This window comes from Electrona antarctica (assembly GCF_951216825.1).
Source record: "Electrona antarctica genome assembly, chromosome: 12".
Lineage (NCBI taxonomy): Eukaryota > Metazoa > Chordata > Actinopteri > Myctophiformes > Myctophidae > Electrona > Electrona antarctica.
In genome coordinates this window covers 18,666,471-18,685,358 of record NC_136793.1, presented here as the reverse complement: position 1 = coordinate 18,685,358, position 18,888 = coordinate 18,666,471, and the positions used below count along the sequence as shown (strand labels likewise).

Below are 18,888 nucleotides of genomic sequence, written 5' to 3'. Positions count from 1 at the left end.
AGGGTGAACATAGCAACCATGCTCATTTTTTCTGCACAAACAAAGCCAGGTAATGAAATCACACCCGGGTGTGATTTCATTACGTCAGACATGATTTCATTACGTCAGACAGACCTTATTTCTGATGCACGGAAGCTGAGGGCAGCGCCGAAATATGGCTGCAGCTGTGTAGTTCTAATTGCTGTCTCTATCCCCCGTAACTGCAATGAGAGCCTATATACAAACAAGAATTTCACCCATGTTACTTGTAATGTGATGTGACAATAAAGTTTGACTTGACTTGACTTGACAGGTGAGTTGAGGCTAGTAAGGAATACTGGGAGAAGTTTCACACTCACTCTCAACCGCACTGACACGCTCTAACATTGGACACCTGACGTTAGTTTCATATTCTCTAGCCCTTGTTTGTCTTTCAATAAAACTATATTTGGTAGTGATCCATATCAATTTACTGATTATATAGAATGTTATTGTAATCCATTCAGTATTTCATGCACAATTAATTAATGAAAATGAACAGACCTAATGCAATTGCGCATGACGCACAGCACAAATATCGTCTTCTTTGAATAGACTATCATTTTATATAAATACAATTGACACAAATAATTGACACTCACTTCTGCTGACTAGGAAAATTAGAATCACAGAGATTTGTGGAGAATTAGGAGAATGGGAGAATGGCAAAGCGCCTTTATCCAAGGCGCTTTGCATTCAAGTGCATTACATTCACCCATTCACACACACATTCATACACCGATTGCGGCGGAAGCCATGCAAGGTACCAACCAGCACATCGGGAGCAATTTGGGGTTCAATGTCTTGTCCAAGGGCACTTCAACATGTAGACAGGAGGAGCCGGGATTCGAACCGCCGACCCATGGATCATTGGACGACCTGCTCTACCTCCTGAGCCACAGTCGCGAGAGAATGAGACCTGTGATGTTCTGCTCTTGTGCGTCCAGGCAGCTCCACTCCCGATGTGTCCATTACAGGTGCACGTTCTATCAAACGGAATTAGCATAGCGGGTGGTCTGAGGACCTGCTATGCGCTTTCCCAAACGTGTGTGGGAAAGGTTACAGAGTAAAAAAAATGTGCCGAGGGGTGAAGGCAGTGAATGCCATCACCTTTCTATCAGAGAAATGAGATTTACCTCTTTGTTCTCCCTGGAGCATTTTTCCAAATACTCCATCCTCTCCGCAGTTCTCGTGCTCCTACAAAGCAGAATGTTCTTCGCATGCTTTTTGAAGTCATCTGACACAAAGTAATACATAAGGGGGTCTAGACAAATGTTAAGGCTGGTCAAACACAGAGAGGTGATGTAGAAACCATATCCATTATTCATCTCCCCAATGCTCAGCAGATAGTAATGAATCACCAACATGATGTTACTGGGGATGAAACACACCAGGAATGTCACCAGCACTATCACCATCACCACCAAAGTTTTGTGAATGGTCTTTCCTGCCGTTGTGCTTACGGTATGTGCCATGCTCTTCTTCAGGTACCAGAACACAATGGCATAGGCCACAACAATCACTATGCAAGGAATAAGAAACGCAACTGTAGCCATTAACATGAAGTAGTAATAAGGGTACATGACAGAAGTGAAAGGGTATTTTAAGTCCCATATGCCACTGACATCATGGCAAGTTGTAATATTGAGGTCTATGATCCTAACTGTGTGATCATACTGGTATAGAGGAATGGTGGTTGTCCAGATGAAAACCCAGATGGACACACAGACACCAATTGCCACTTTGTTGTCCCGCCTCTGGTCAGAAAAAGGGTAAACGACGAAATGGCACCTGTGCACACTCAGACCGGCGATGAAGAGGATGGAGCAGTACAAGTTTCCATAGAAGAACCCCACCAAGACTTTGCACAGCCCCTCTCCATAAATCCAGTTATTTCCATTAAAATGGTAAGCGATCTTTAGGGGGATCCAGATGACAAAAAGCACATCAGACAGAGCCAGGTTGACCATGTAGATTCTTGAAGTATACTCCTTTTTGGTCCTGAACAGAAACACGTACAAAGACATGGTGTTGGCAGGCAGTCCCACAACAAACACTACGATGTAGAGGATGGGGAGGAAGATGGTGGTCAAACGGCTCTTCAGAGTGTTAGCTGTTGCTTTGTCCACATGGGGGTTCACAGTGAAATGTCTCTGTTTTTGTTCAATATCTGTTGCATTATCTATATTGTGTTCGCGGTCCAACATAACCTCCCCACGGAAAGCATCTGTTTTATCTGTTGCATTATCCACACTAACGTCATCATCTCCATTAACTCCACGACCAATGCGGCCCACCACAACCCCATTAAATCCAAGTTGATTGGGTCCTTTGTTATTATCCACAATAACAATGTCCTGGTCCTGGAGGTCCACACACTCACTGGAAGTGGAACCACAACCTTTGTTTCCTTAAAGAAAGCAGGTGCACACAATAGAGCTTAAGAGCAGTACACAACTCACATTTCTTCAAGTCATAAATTTGCCAGTTCATGGTTCAGTTGTTTCAAGCATAAAAAGAATACCAACTAGGGCTTGGCATTCACTTTTAGAGACACTTGTCCTTCGGACTTGTCCGGGGCGGCGGGACAAGTTGTGAAATGAATATTCTCAGTTTACAAGTTATTAGCCCTAGAATGTCTGTGATCTTACATACATTTCATGTATTCCAAATACACAGCCACAGATCGGCCCTATCCGCGCACAGTTAGCAGACTGCCCCCTTCGGCATTTAAACTTAGCACTGGATGTGTGCACACACCCAATTTCAATAATTCCTAAGATTTGGAGGCAGATTGTCCTCTAGTTTCATATCCCTTTGTAAGTTATGGCAGAAGTGAACGGAGTTTGCGTAACTCTGTCTTACTCTATGGCTCTGGGTTAAACCTGCTGTTCACTACACTGTTCTATAATAAATACATATGTATCAATAATATGATCTATTAAATCAAGTGTTCACTACAGTCGCTCTGTTCTAGAATACGTATCAATAATAACCACATTATATGACTCAATTTAGAAACAACATAAAATGTTCAACTACGTATAGTGTAATAAAAGTGTAATAAAAGCCACGTTACCTTCTACATGAAGAGAAAGCAGGCAGATGAGAAAGGTGACAATAGCTGATTTCATGATGCTGGAAATTATGGAAAGAGATGTTTCTTCAAGTGTTCTGACTGCTGGTTTCCTCTGTTGTGGATGGAGGACAGATCTCGTATTTGCGCACATTCTCTTCCTCCTGCGTCACTTCTCCACTGGGCTGCATTCCAGATAGTAGCCACTAGACTCAGTAGCCTGTATACATTGCATTTCCTAGAATCACTCCACTGAGGAAGAATTGCTCTGTTGGCTCATGCTTGTGTAGTGGGTTGAGCTTCACCAGTTGCCCCTAGCAATGCAGCGCAACGCCCTCATCATCAGGTTAATTAATAGGAGCCGTGCGCGGCTGGTGTGTAGCTGGCCTTGTTTGTCTGTGGGGTTTCATGCGGGAGCGTCTCGCGATTAAGGTACCATACGTATATGCGCTTATGAGGTGTTAAATGTTTATCGCTGTTTAGCGTCCTTTAAACCTATTATCTTGACTCTACAGGTGCTCTCTGCAAACCCCCTCTTACCTGTTCAGACCTCCCGTGCCGTGGGCACACCTGCCCTATGTATATTATGTACTGTGAACGGAGGTAAGGCAGAGCTGTGCTGTTGTATTATCGCTTGGAAGTTATCTGGCAGCTATTTCATTATATTATTCTTTTCTCTTTGCCGACGCATCCAGAGCGGTGTGTTCCATGCCGGGTGCCATCTGCCTAATGTTTATGTGTCTGTAACCTTCAATAGAGGTAAGGCAGTTGCATAGCCCGTCTCCGGACCCCCCGGGTTGAGCTCCTTTGGACCCCTACCACGTAGGGTCCGGTATCACCGGCTTCAAGCGACATGGGATGCAATCTGATTTACCCTGACTTAGCCCTGTGCTGCGCTGTGGGTGTCACGCTGACATATTCCAAACGAAGCATATGAACGCTATAGGAGACAACGAACCATCTGACCCCCCCCCGCGAACGGCTCAGAAGCCGTTAAGTATTTTTAATGTTTGTACGACCGTTTTGGCAGCTACCTGCGACAGAGGCAGGAACGCGCAGATAGCCAGTTCCGGCGCTCTGTCGCAGGTGATGGAGGCGGTACAATAGGATGTCAATAAGGAAGTCAAGGAAGGAAGGAAGAGAGCTGCCAAAACGGTCGTACAAACATTAAAAATACTTAACGGCTTCTGAGCCGTTCGCGGGGGGGGTCAGATGGTTCGTTGTCTCCTATAGCGTTCATATGCTTCGTTTGGAATATGTCAGCGTGACACCCACAGCGCAGCACAGGGCTAAGTCAGGGTAAATCAGATTGCATCCCATGTTGCTTGAAGCCGGTGATACCGGACCCTACGTGGTAGGGGTCCAAAGGAGCTCAACCCGGGGGGTCCGGAGACGGGCTAGGCAGTTGCACTGCTACAGTATATTGTTGGGTTTACATTAATGAGTATCACGCTAATTATATATTTTTGTCTTGTTAGGCGAAGCCCTGGTTTGCCTTGCTGCTGCTGTTTTTGTCCTTGTTATTTTGGTTATTTGGTTTTGTTTTGTTTAAGTTTATTGTTTGTTTTGTGCAAACCAGCTCACTCTAATTAAGTGCATTAGCAGTTGTGAACAGTTTATGAATAGACTATATGTTATAGGTATATTAGGCTCTGGCTATACCAGCATTGCCCGTAGCTGGGAGGGCTAGAGTTGTAGTCCCGATAGGTGGTGGGTCACATGGTACTAGAGGCTGTATGGGGATTTTACTTGCATGATATACTTTTATACTGTGGCTTGCCTTTTATTGTGAAACCAGTGTTGTGTGTGTTTATATAATTCCTTTTCTGTTTCCTTGCAGTGCGAGTGAAGTGTGTGCGTCCTTGGTGGCGGTGATTCTTTACCCTCACTCCCTGCCTTCCCCCTGTCAGTAAGGACACCTTTGGTACAGCCCGGCTACTGATATTTATTGTATGCTACTGTCTTTTAGACCCTTTTGATATTGACCTGTTTTGAAATAAAGTCATTTTAAATTAGTATTATGTAAGTGACAAACAAATACACGTTCTAACCTGATTCCTGATTATAAGTCTTATAGCAACATATTGCGTTTTGCCTTGTCATTATTAAATCAATATATTCATTTCAACCTGGAAATACACGTCTCTGCTCACTTTCTCTACCTCAGCCCAGTGGGCTTAACCATTTGTATCATTGTGTATATCATATATTGTCTGGGTGAAATTCCCATTGTGGCGTAGTCTGGCTCTGTTTCCGGGCCTTAGTGCCCAGGTTACACTTGAACAAGCCGTGCGCGTGAAAGAAGTGAGGAATTTGAGCAGTTATCAACACTAGTCCTTCTCCTTACCCGTTCGAAGATAGATTATATACGGTAGCCTATTATTGATACATACCTTTTGAGGCAGGTGGGCTGCGGGGCCCCAAGTGGTTCACGAAGCAACATATTTTGTATGTGTCATGTTATTGTAATGTTTCATTCGTATGTTAGCTATAGTTTTCTCTTGCAGTTTTTATAAGCAAACTGTTGTAGTCCGTTTAAGTTGGATTCAGAGATCAGGGAAAGGGGGTACTGAAGAAAGAAAAAACTAAATAATTGAGAACCACCAGTCTAACACAATACCAAATTGTCCTTGCATTTAAAATGTAAAAGTCCAAGAACCAATAAGTTGACTTAACACTGAGGATTTTACAGTGTGGGAACTTCCCTGAGCTTGACATGTTAAGGCATGATCTGCTCTGCTGCTGCAGCACCAATAAACAACCTGTAGATGTAAACAGCCATAACATACTTCAACTTCAATACTCCCACCTACCAACACTTGCTTATACGTAACGTAAGCAATACCGGTGGAAGAAAATATATTCCAGTAAAAGTAGAAATACCTAATGTAGATATAATATGTCCTGTATTGGAAACTTTACTTTAGTAAAAGTACAAAAGTATTAAACATTGACTATAGGCTATAATTAAAAACATACGGTGCACACTCATTATGCAGAATGTCTTTTCAAAAGGTTTTCTAATGTAAGCTTATAAGATCGTCTACTTTAGAATAGCCAAAGCTTATTAGCCCATAGGGCTTGCCTTAAAATGGAGAATTTATGTTTTACATTTCATAATAATTATCTAAATCGGAAAAGTAACTTGTAATTAAAGTCTTCCAATAATTGTAGGGGTATAGTAACACAATACAATATTGGACTATATGTAGTGTGGTACAAAAAAGTATTGTAAAACTTAGTGAAAAAGTGTTTTACTTAAGTAAAAGTATTAATACTGCAATATATAAATACTATTTTACATGGAAAAGTCCTGAATTCAAAATGTACTTGAGTAAAAGTATTGGTATAAAAATGTACCTATCTATCAAAAGTAGCCTACTCATTATGCAGAATGTCCAGTTTCAAGGGACACTTGACACTTTCTTGATACTTTCCACCATTGGAAAAATTGTAAGAACTTGTATTTTGTAAAGAGCAGTACTTAAGTAAACGTAGCCTACTTAGTTACTTTCAACCACTGGTAGTGACTCTGCAACACCTAAACAGCCACATGATCCTCCCCAGTATACTTCCTCAACATGCTTCTAGAAGCAGTGCAGCTGTCACTTGACTCCACAAACACAGGGGAACGCCATTGTAGGCTATGTATCCTGCTGTGAGGAAATTACTGAAGAGAAACTAATGGACAGTAAACATGCATGCAGACTTTAGTTGTCAGAGCTTCACTTTCAGGGAAGATCACATGAGTTCTTATCAGACAGTGAAATGTTTATTTAGCAACCCTTTTAAATACATTCAATGCAACAGATCCTGGATCAGTGAAGGTCTCCATATTTTAACTATTTATTGTTTTCTCTGCTGTAACATTGCTCTCTTTATAATGTCTCTCTTAAATGCTTGAAATGCAATTTATCATGCATATCAATATCGTTATAATATGAGTTAACCCCTGCCCCCCACCCACCCACTGCAGTGTCTTCACATAATAGTATGAGATTGATTAGAAACAGACTGAGATAAGTACAGTAGCTGATATTGATACGCTTTCTGACAAAACATGACATTGAAATAAAGCTGCTTGGGCTGACGGTGGTTTATTAATATTTAACTGCTCTAATTCCTCTCACTTCTCTCACGTGCACGGCTTGTTCAAGCATGAGCCAACAGAGCGATTCTTCCTCAGTGAGTGATTCTAGGAAAATGAAACCAAAAGAGGAACCAGTGATGTAGTGTCTGGACTGCAGCCCAGTGGGTAAGTGACGGAGGAGGAGAGTGTGCATAAATACGAGACCTCTCCTCCATCCACAACAGAGGAAACCAGCAGAACACTTGTAGAAGCGTCTCACTCCATCATGTCCAGCATCATGAAATCAGCTGTCATCACCTTTCTCATCTGCCTGCTTGCTCTTCATGTAGAAGGTAATGTGGCCTTTACACTAATATGCATTATTGCCTATACTATCTAGTGGTTAGATTGAGTTGGAAATCATGGATTTTGTCATTCTATTATGAAGTTGTAGTCAAAAACCAGATTTTTACTCTCTAATCTCTGTAATAATGCAGTTTCTTTTCATTTAATGCCACTGTCCAACTAAGTGTTCTGTCCCTTTATTCCACAGGCCATCCAGGCAATAAAAGTTACTGCCTATGTTTAAAAAAAGGAGTCAACCACATGAACACAAAACTCATCAGGGACTATGATGTGCATGAAGCCAGTACCTTCTGTCCTCGCAGGGAGATTATGTAAGTACAATGTTCTAACCAGCAGCCTAAGTCATATGAGGTAACGTTCATTTTACACATTGTTCTCTACCACCTGTCACTAATATGATTTGGTTAATCCATCTCCAGAGTGGAAACGGCAAATGGTAAGACATGCGTGAATCCAGAGTCAAAGTTTGGAATTTTTATCTACAAGAAACACCAAAACAGGTATCATTCATTCATTCATTCATTCATTCATTCATTCATTCATGCATTCATTCATTCATTCATATTATTATTATTATTATTATTATTATTATTTAATTAATATGAACTTGACTGCCTACTGTCTGTCCCTCCATAAAAAATATATATAAAAAAAGGCGAAAGCCACAAAAAAACCCATTACAAAAAAAATATATATATATGAACTTGACTGAGCTGCACTAAAATAATGGAAATCATAAATCAATATTTACTTCACACATTAAGACAAAAGCAGTATTCTAAGACGGATGTGACTTTTCTTTCAGGAATGAAAAGAAACATGTGGTGAAAACAACACCACCTTCCACCACTTCTACTCTGGCATCATCGTCTGTCCACAGGACCTCAACACCGGACCACATGACCTCAACGCAAACCACCCTGCAGGGAGTTCTGCTGTGATGAAGATGATAAACACTGTGACAGCCTTTACTTGAACAGAGCTCCACTTAAGAATTGTTTTAATGTCAAAGTAAACACATTGCACTGAACTTTATGTTCCTTCTCAAGACCATTTTGATGTACGTTTGTAAGCCTAAAACTGCCTCTGATTTACTTGTAAATATCTGTAGATACTACATTGTATTGTTTATAATAAAGATACATTTTACAGACTTATTGAGTATAATTTGTTCCCCACTTTTTTGTCTGAACTAAACAAGATCTTGAGCACTGTACTATCACTTGCTGATGCTGACCGTATTCATTCTGTCACAATATATCCCAATTCGTATTCAAAACCCTTCAAAACCAAATAGACGTCATCCATTCAGTATTTACCGGAAACAAGAAAGTTCAAGATCATGCAAGACAGGTGTAAGCATTATTTATATATTAAGTTAATATTAGTTACCTTTTGTAAATAGACTATTGTTATTTTGAACACTGCTACTGCATCCTCCTCAATTTGTCATGGCCCAACGGGCCGGGTTATGACAGATTGGGGGCTCGTCCGGGATGACCACGTCAGGTGGACAGGCCCAACCTGTACAGCATGTAATAATAATAATAATAATAAACTTTATTTATAGAGCGCTTTTCAGAACAAAATTCACAAAGTGCTTTACATTGCATATAAAATACAGTACAATAGAGGTAGTTTGTGGGATAAAAAAAAAAAAAAAAAAAAACATTGTTTAAATCATTGAACGGACAATAAATAAAATAACATAACACCACATAATAAACAATAAACAGGCTATCTATGGGAAAGCCTGTGTAAAAAGAAAGGTTTTTAAAAGTTTTTTAAAAACAGCCACTGAGGGTGCATCCCTCAGGTTCTGGGGTAGGGCATTCCATAGTTTCGGTGCCCGGGCTGCGAAGGCCCTATCACCCGTGGTAATATGTTTTGTTTTGAAAGGAGTCAGTAGACCCCTGCCTGCCGATCTGAGGGTACGTGTGGGGTCGTAGGGCTGTAACATAGCTAAAATGTAGTTTGGGGCCAGCCCTCGCACAGCTTTAAAAGTAGTCAATAAAATCTTAAAATCAATTCTAAAATGTACTGGCAACCAATGCAGGGAGGCCAGTACTGGCGTAATGTGTTCACACCTCCTGGTGTTGGTCAATAGTCTTGCTGCATGTATGACTAAACGACTAAAGAGTTTCTGAAGAGAGCCTCACCCGAATTTCCACCTCTGTGTTCCCTTTTTTTTCTTTCTCATGATAGCTTTCTATTTTTTTATTCAAACGTGTTTCTACCCGTTTGAGCGAGAGCCCTGAATTTTCTTTTTTTTTTGTAAACTTTATTTTTACATTTCTTCACATGACATTACACATGTACGCAAGAAAACACACAAAACACACAAACATATACATTTCTTTTTTTTTTTTTTTAAGTTTTAGTTTCACTCTTGACTTCTGCAATTCCCTGTTCTTTTTAACCCGAGCCTTATTAATTACAATTTACAATTTAGGCATTTAGTTTAATGCTCTCACTTGTCTTTCGTTTTAGCGATTTTAGCTTTTTTTCACAGGGGGGCGGGGGCATTCGAACACGGGGCTAAATATGTATATTTTTACAACATTTTATAGCCAATCGGCAGCAGCTAGAGGCGGGATCAAGGCAGCACTGTGTATGCCTTGATCCCGCCTCTAGCTGCTGCTGATTGGCCAGGCCGTTTTGTGGCCGGGCATCAAGTCTGCCTGAGAGTTCCCAGATGGGAGCAGGAGGGGGGAACCCAGTGTACTCTCTGCTGCCCCATCTGGCGGAGTCAGGTTAGGTCTGAGGACCTGCTATGCGCTTTCCCAAACGTGTGTGGGAATGGTTACAGAGTAAAAGAAATGTGCCGAGGGGTGAAGGCAGTGAATTCCATCACCTTTCTATCAGAGAAATGAGATTTACCTCTTTGTTCTCCCTGGAGCATTTTTCCAAATACTCCATCCTCTCCGCAGTTCTCGTGCTCCTACAAAGCAGAATGTTCTTCACATGCTTTTTGAAGTCATCTGACACAAAGTAATACATAAGGGGGTCTAGACAAATGTTAAGGCTGGTCAAACACAGAGAGGTGATGTAGAAACCATATGCATTATTCATCTCCCCAATGCTCAGCAGATAGTAATGAATCACCAACATTATGTTACTGGGGATGAAACACACCAGGAATGTCACCAGCACTATCACCATCACCACCAAAGTTTTGTGAATGGTCTTTGCTGCTGTGAATGGTCTTACCTTCTTCAGGTACCAGAACACAATGGCATAGGCCACAACAATCACTATGCAAGGAATAAGAAACGCAACTGTAGCCATTAACATGAAGTAGTAATAAGGGTACATGACAGAAGTGAAAGGGTATTTTAAGTCCCATATGCCACTGACATCATGGCAAGTTGTAATATTGAGGTCTATGATCCTAACTGTGTGATCATACTGGTATAGAGGAATGGTGGTTGTCCAGATGAAAACCCAGATGGACACACAGACACCAATTGCCACTTTGTTGTCCCGCCTCTGGTCAGAAAAAGGGTAAACGATGAAATGGCACCTGTGCACACTCAGACCGGCGATGAAGAGGATGGAGCAGTACAAGTTTCCATAGAAGAACCCCACCAAGACTTTGCACAGCCCCTCTCCATAAATCCAGTTATTTCCATTAAAATTGTAAGCGATCTTTAGGGGGATCCAGATGACAAAAAGCACATGAGACAGAGCCAGGTTGACCATGTAGATTCTTGAATATTTTTGGTCCTCCTTTTTGGTCCTGAACAGAAACACGTACAAAGACATGGTGTTGGCAGGCAGTCCCACAACAAACACTACGATGTAGAGGATGGGGAGGAAGATGGTGGTCAAACGGCTCTTCAGAGTGTTAGCTGTTGCTTTGTCCACATGAGGGTTCACAGTGAAATGTCTCTGTTTTTGTTCAATATCTGTTGCATTATCTATATTGTGTTCGCGGTCCAACATAACCTCCCCACGGAAAGCAACTGTTTTATCTGTTGCATTATCCACACTAACGTCATCATCTCCATTAACTCCACGACCAATGCGGCCCACCACAACCCCATTAAAACCAAGTTGATTTGGTCCTTTGTTATTATCCACAATAACAATGTCCTGGTCCTGGAGGTCCACACACTCACTGGAAGTGGAACCACAACCTTTGTTTCCTTAAAGAAAGCAGGTGCACACAATAGAGCTTAAGAGCAGTACACAACTCACATTTCCTCAAGTCATAAATTTGCCAGTTCATGGTTCAGTTGTTTCAAGCATAAAAAGAATACCAACTAGGGCTTGGCATTCACTTTTAGAGACACTTGTCCTTCGGACTTGTCCGGGGCGGCGGGACAAGTTGTGAAATGAATATTCTCAGTTTACAAGTTATTAGCCCTAGAATGTCTGTGATCTTACATACATTTCATGTATTCCAAATACACAGCCACAGATCGGCCCTATCCGCGCACAGTTAGCAGACTGCCCCCTTCGGCATTTAAACTTAGCACTGGATGTGTGCACACACCCAATTTCAATAATTCCTAAGATTTGGAGGCAGATTGTCCTCTAGTTTCATATCCCTTTGTAAGTTATGGCAGAAGTGAACGGAGTTTGCGTAACTCTGTCTTACTCTATGGCTCTGGGTTAAACCTGCTGTTCACTACACTGTTCTATAATAAATACATATGTATCAATAATATGATCTATTAAATCAAGTGTTCACTACAGTCGCTCTGTTCTAGAATACGTATCAATAATTATTAACCACATTATATGACTCAATTTAGAAACAACATAAAATGTTCAACTACGTATAGTGTAATAAAAGTGTAATAAAAGCCACGTTACCTTCTACATGAAGAGAAAGCAGGCAGATGAGAAAGGTGACGACAGCTGATTTCATGATGCTGGAAATTATGGAAAGAGACGTTTCTTCAAGTGTTCTGACTGCTGGTTTCCTCTGTTGTGGATGGAGGACAGATCTCGTATTTGCGCACATTCTCTTCCTCTTGTGTCACTTCCCCACTGGGCTGCATTGCACTAGCCTCAGTAGCCTGTATACATTGCATTTCCTAGAATCACTCTACTAGTGGAAGAATTGCTCTGTTGGCTCATGCTTGAACAAGCCGTGCGCGTGAAAGAAGTGAGAGGAATTTGAGCAGTTATCAACACTAGTCCTTCTCCTTACCCGTTCGAAGATAGATTATATACGGTAGCCTATTATTGATACATACTTTTTGAGGCAGGTGGGCTGCGGAGCCCCAAGTGGTCCACGAAGCAACATATTTTGTATGTGTCATGTTATTGTAATGTTTCATTCGTATGTTAGCTATAGTTTTCTCTTGCAGTTTTTATAAGCAAACTGTTGTAGTCCGTTTAAGTTGGATTCAGAGATCAGGGAAATGGGGTACTGAAGAAAGAAAAAAACAAAATAATTGAGAACCACCAGTCTAACACAATACCAAATTGTCCTTGCATTTAAAATGTAAAAGTCCAAGAACCAATAAGTTGACTTAACACTGAGGATTTTACAGTGTGGGAACTTCCCTGAGCTTGACATAAGGCATGATCTGCTCTGCTGCTGCAGCACCAATAAACAACCTGTAGATGTAAACAGCCATAACATACTTCAACTTCAATACTCCCACCTACCAACACTTGCTTATACGTAACGTAAGCAATACCGAAGAAAATATATTCCAGTAAAAGTAGAAATAACTAATGTAGATATAATATGTCCTGTATTGGAAACTTTACTTTAGTAAAAGTACAAAAGTATTAAAAAACATTGACTATAGGCTATAATTAAAAACATACGGTGCACACTCATTATGCAGAATGTCTTTTCAAAAGGTTTTCTAATGTAAGCTTATAAGATCGTCTACTTTAGAATAGCCAAAGCTTATTAGCCCATAGGGCTTGCCTTAAAATGGATAATTTATGTTTTACATTTCATAATAATTATCTAAATCGGAAAAGTAACTTGTAAGTAAAGTCTTCCAATAATTGTAGGGGTATAGTAACACAATACAATATTGGACTATATGTAGTGTGGTACAAAAAATAAGTATTGTAAAATTTAGTGAAAGTGTTTTACTTAAGTAAAAGTATTAATACTGCAATATATAAATACTATTTTACATGGAAAAGTCCTGAATTCAAAATGTACTTGAGTAAAAGTATTGGTATAAAAATGTACCTATCTATCAAAAGTAAAAGTAGCCTACTCATTATGCAGAATGTCCAGTTTCAAGGGACACTTGACACTTTCTTGATACTTTCCACCATTGGAAAAATTGTAAGAACTTGTATTTTGTAAAGAGCAGTACTTAAGTAAACGTAGCCTACTTAGTTACTTTCAACCACTGGTAGTGACTCTGCAACACCTAAACAGCCACATGATCCTCCCCAGTATACTTCCTCAACATGCTTCTAGAAGCAGTGCAGCTGTCACTTGACTCCAGGGTGATGTAACAGAGGGGAATCCACGCTGTGACACGCAGCGCTGTTCAAACCCTCCTATAAAAGCACATTGTGTCAGTGTTTATGTTGCAATGCCAATGGAGCACATGAAACAGAACAGAACACAACCAACCATGAAGCTGGAGCCCAGAAAACAGTCCCTGAAGTGGACCAAAAGCCACCAAGAAGCCAGCGTTAAAGGTGAGTATAGCCTATAGCCACGTTTGTTTTCCAGATAAAGGCTTTTAAAAGTGATTAGCTGTTTACTGAAATTTGACAAAGATTTAAGAGATCAAATGTTTTATTTGGTATGTCACATACAGAACAAATTAACATAACTAAAATCTAGGACAAATCAATAAACACCCTCCTCAGACTGGGGAAGAGCTTTGAGCGTGGTGCAATAAGGCATCTGTCGCATTAGAGCCCTCAGTGTGCAAGCGTTTATTTGTTTGTCCTCGCTTACTGTTTGTCACTCAGCACCTGCCCTAGTTCAGGTTGGGAATGTGCATCTCTTTTTCCACTTAACTAAAATATAATAAAGTACTAACAAGTTGATTATAGTACATCAAAATGGCTAAATATAGTGTACCGGTATGCTATTTGGTGCTGTGTGTATGTGTGTGTGTGCGTGCGTGTGTGCACGCGTGTTCTATATGCATATGTTGTCATGACTCACACATTCCATGATCTGTCTCTTCCCAGACCGGAAAGCCATCCTGAAGTGTGCTTTACATCTGCGTAAAGTCGGGGACCTGTTGAACGACTACATCCTGGGGGACAAGATTCAGCGAGCCAGGAGGGTCTCCACTGCTCCTAAAGTCAAGTGACATCACCAACCAGATGGATTATTGTATAAGGTTACAGATTAAATTAAACCCATAGTCTCAAGTGACACTGTGCAACACTATAGGCCAGGCCTTGATTCTTGGAGTTTAGATTTGGAGCAGTGGTCTTCATAGTGGGGACCATCAGGGTCGAGGGTCCTTGAAATAAAAGTTTAAGAACCACTGGTTTGGAGTATGGAAAAACTGATGCAACTTGTTATCAATAAACAAGGAAGCAGTCAGTATAGTTTGCTGCATGACGTTATCTGCTGGGAACAGGATGGACTTAATGGATAAACTATGACCTCTCTCTCTCATAAGCCTTATTTGAAAAACCATCCATCAAACTGTGACTGGACTGGAGACAATAATGTTTGAGCCCAAATATTAATATTCCTTACTTTTTAATGTATTTCTTATAATTGATTTCCTGTGCAAATTTTTATTTTTACACTATTTATTTCTTGCTTTGACACATTTCTGTGTACAGTATGTCGATCTAGTTAGAGACGTCAGGCCTTGTTATGCCACTGTTTAATTACATAACTGAATGGGGAGAGGCTGTCTGGGAAACAGAACGTCCCTGGTTCACAATTAATTTGCAGCCAGCTAAAAAATGCTGGCTTTCTTTAGAAACGCATAATCTTTGGGTTACTACATTTGAGTGAAAGTGTTTGAACTAAAGGTTATTTTTGTCTACCTTTTCTTTTTTATATATTTTTTATATATTTTATTTAGTATATATATTTTTTTACCCAATTTGCAAATCAGGTTAGAACTGCTGGAGAAGTTATGGTGTGGACTCTATCTCGATATAATGTCAACCATAGACTACAGGATAAAGCCTCAATGTACAGATTGTAATCGTCGATTCATTTGACATGCTTTTAATAAATAATGTTACAATTATTGAGTTTAAAAGCCAGTTTATTTGTACAGCACATTTCAACACAGCAATTCAACACATTAACAAGACAGTACAATATAAATACATTATAAGAAGTATATACATGGTGATCAAAGAGTTGGGAGAATATAAAATAAGAATGACATACATACTATACCACTGTGTAGTAGGGATAAGACAATAACCGGTATTGTTTATTGCGGGGAGATGCTGACAATAATCATATTGCAGAGATTTTAATTTATCGTGACATTGTCCGTCATACAGTGGACCTGAGCAGGGCCGTGCAATCTTCCGCCATAGTCTGAAAACCCACCTTTTCAGACTCCATCATGGCCCGTAGCACTTACCCTACCCCCTTAGATAGCACTTTTTGTAGACTTAGATAGCATTGTATCTAGTCATAGCACTTCATAGTACATATGTATAGCATAGTATAGTATATATGTATAGTTTATATGTATAGGTTCATTATTGTTACGTTCTTAGCTTACGCATGTTTCATGATAACTACTTTTTATTTGATGTGATGTATTGCCATGCTTGTTCTTGCTTAATGTAAGTCTGCTTAATGCCTAAATTGTAAAATTGAAATTATAATTGCAGAGAGCACTGAGGGGGCAGGGGCCCAAACCTATGCTAACTAGAGTGGTGCCCATTGGGCACTGGCCTACTTGGAATGATGCTATAGTTGGAAATGCATGCCCCAGCAGCCCCACCCAGTTATTATGTCTGTGTCCCTTTTTGCCCATCTATGATGTTCTTTGTCAGGCATGCCCAAATATGGAGTCTATGCAGATGTCAGAACATTATTGTAATGTCGGAACAGGCCAGTTCCATGTATAGAGGTCAGGGGTGATCAGGTGTGATCAATTGGCTAATTTGGGCCCTGTACCGAGCCTGGGGATGATATTGTGATGTCACTGTCATTTCGATTGGGCTTTTAGACCTGGGCCTCGATTGGGCCTTTTGAGAAACCAAAAATACACAGGGAAGACATATTTCAATATTCTAACCACACCTGGGGTTCTATTAGAGTATTAACTCCATAGACACATACAAAACAGAAAAAGTACAAAAATCACGGCACTCCATCTTTAACAAAAACCTTCTTGTTTTAACCAAAAAATATCACTTACACTACCTTTAACATGAATGACTTATCAAATACATATTCAAGGGCTCTAGAACAGTGGTTCTCAAACCTTTGAGTTCCATTTGGATCTCCCTCGAGGGTCCCTGGACTACACTTTGAGAAATGAGAACCAGACAAGGACCACAGTGGAGACAAGCCCTTAGTGCTTTTTGTGTTATATATATATATATATATATATATATATATATATATATATACACACCGGTATATTACATTATGGACAAAATAGCCAATACATTGAGGTGCCCAGATGTCCGTGCCCACCTACCGCGTTGAGAGGTCTGAAGCTTTATTGTTAGTGCTTTGGTGGCGTGCATGCATAGTCAAAATGATATTGGATGAGTGCTCCAGTTAGTGTCCTCAGTGCATTCCTACTGACCACAGAGGAGATCCTGAAAATAAACGTATTCACTTAAAACGTTGTCCTCTAGAACCATTGTCACCCACTTTGACCGTGAAGTCTTTAGCCTTGCAGATCGGTTCATTCTGGACCAAAAAAACTGTGTATTCGGTTTTGCCCTAATCTGAGTTCCCAGAAGTTCTCGCCAGCTCTCCCATCCATACATTTTGCCCAGGTGTAATGATAGTTTGTTATCAAACTATAAGATAGTGGTTCCCTAATATGGCTTAAACAAATAAATTATCCATGAATTCAAGTCTCCACGGGGTGATGTTTCGGCCTATAAATAAACTAAAATAAAATTCCTGGATGTCTTGGATCAGCACGTCCACCTAAATAGGTTCTGTCATCTTGGCATTTTATTCAAAACAACATACACATTTTGTCCAAATTCAAACAAAATCAGTAGGCTACACATTCTCTCTGGGGTCATGTGAGTTAAAATTAAATAAAAAAATCCCACCCGTGTGAACTGAGTGGTGCAACTCTGTGTGGTGGTCCCCGGGGGTCCCCGGAACTTCCAGACCCCAGGGTGCCGCCCTGCGTCCGAAACGGTCGAGAAATGACAGAGTTATACCATGTAGGGGAATTCTCTCTCTCGCAAGTTAGAGAGTGGCACTCTCACATGCACGCACGCTCCACATTGTAATTAGCAGGCAACAGTGCAGCACTCTCTCTGTTTCTAGCTCAACAGTGCCACTTTTGCTGTTGGTACCCTAAACAGACAGACAGACAGACAGACACACATACATACATACATACATACATACATACATACATACATACATACATACATACATACATACATACATACATACATACAGGGACAGACATTGCTGATCCTTGTAGTGGTTACAGCACTTAAAAACATATCAAATGGGGGTCTGTCACTTAAATCATGTCAAACTGGGGCGTCCTTGAAATGGGTCCTATGCATGGCAGCCACATCTTATATCTATATTCACACCCCCACAGGGAGTGCAGTGCCCGGTGTCGAGTCGGTCTGACCCACGGTTGTCCAGAACCGTCACAAAATAACTCTGCCCGGGCTCTGGACAGGGCCATATATGAAGCTGGCCTGTTCTGACATCACAACACTCCATATTTGGGCATGCCTGACACAGAACTCCATATATAGGAATAAAGGGACACAGAGACAGTACAGCAATCTCCATATATGGGCATAAAAGGGACACAGACAGATGGATGACACGGGTTTCCATAGCCGGGTGGGGCATGGATCTCCAACTTCCATCGTTAATGACTCTGTGCTCTACAGCCGGGCACTGGTCTAGTTGACATGAAATTGGAATGTATGCTATACTTCCTTCACAGGTGTTACCAGCTACTAAGGTTCTTTTCCATTCAGTGTAGCAGAGCGTTTCCATTGAGCCAACACCAAGGCAGACAATAGAAAAGCAAGACAGGCTATCTTCGCTTTACTTCCCATCTGTATGACGTAGGTGGCCGTCTCTCTGTGAACAACATTTAGACGAGAAAAATGTTTTCTTCAGAGACAAAAAAGTATAAAATCAGGTTTGTTATCAACGTTTCTCTGTACCAGCAACACGCTCTCAGGGATCGTTGACAAGATCCAGATGACACACATTTAGGATACCACTTTGTCTACCATT

General features: G+C 40.7%; 3 protein-coding genes across 3 annotated transcripts; 1 reads left to right on the top strand and 2 right to left on the bottom strand.

Annotated features, from left to right (window-relative positions):
* Positions 1–918: 918 nt before the first annotated feature.
* On the bottom strand, positions 919–2,370 carry LOC306933522 (proteinase-activated receptor 2-like). The gene has a single exon (XM_079515774.1). The coding sequence runs from the start codon at positions 2,223–2,225 to the stop codon at positions 1,125–1,127; it is 1,101 nt and encodes a 366-aa protein (XP_079371900.1). The 5' UTR covers positions 2,226–2,370; the 3' UTR covers positions 919–1,124.
* A 4,941-nt stretch (positions 2,371–7,311) lies between these two features.
* LOC306933535 (C-X-C motif chemokine 11-6-like) lies at positions 7,312–8,595 on the top strand. Its single transcript, XM_079515786.1, has 4 exons — positions 7,312–7,516; positions 7,717–7,840; positions 7,949–8,029; positions 8,335–8,595. The coding sequence occupies exons 1-4, from the start codon at positions 7,450–7,452 to the stop codon at positions 8,468–8,470; spliced, it is 408 nt and encodes a 135-aa protein (XP_079371912.1). The 5' UTR covers positions 7,312–7,449; the 3' UTR covers positions 8,471–8,595.
* A 1,784-nt stretch (positions 8,596–10,379) lies between these two features.
* Positions 10,380–12,464, bottom strand: LOC306934320 (proteinase-activated receptor 2-like; the record flags this gene model as incomplete). Its single annotated transcript, XM_079516891.1, has 2 exons — positions 12,351–12,464; positions 10,380–11,677 (listed from the first exon to the last, which is right to left on the bottom strand). Exons 1-2 carry the CDS (start codon positions 12,403–12,405, stop codon positions 10,380–10,382), a joined length of 1,353 nt encoding a protein of 450 aa, XP_079373017.1. The 5' UTR covers positions 12,406–12,464.
* Between the last annotated feature and the right edge of the window lie 6,424 nt (positions 12,465–18,888).

Bases quoted from the DNA above. Each gene is read 5' to 3' on its own strand.
- LOC306933522 (XM_079515774.1), bottom strand. From the start codon at position 2,225: ATGTTGGACCGCGAACACAATATAGATAATGCAACAGATATTGAACAA.
- LOC306933535 (XM_079515786.1), top strand. From the start codon at position 7,450: ATGTCCAGCATCATGAAATCAGCTGTCATCACCTTTCTCATCTGCCTG. The intron at 7,841-7,948 runs GTAAGTACAATG...ATCCATCTCCAG, and splicing joins TGTCCTCGCAGGGAGATTAT to AGTGGAAACGGCAAATGGTA. The intron at 8,030-8,334 runs GTATCATTCATT...CTTTTCTTTCAG, and splicing joins TACAAGAAACACCAAAACAG to GAATGAAAAGAAACATGTGG.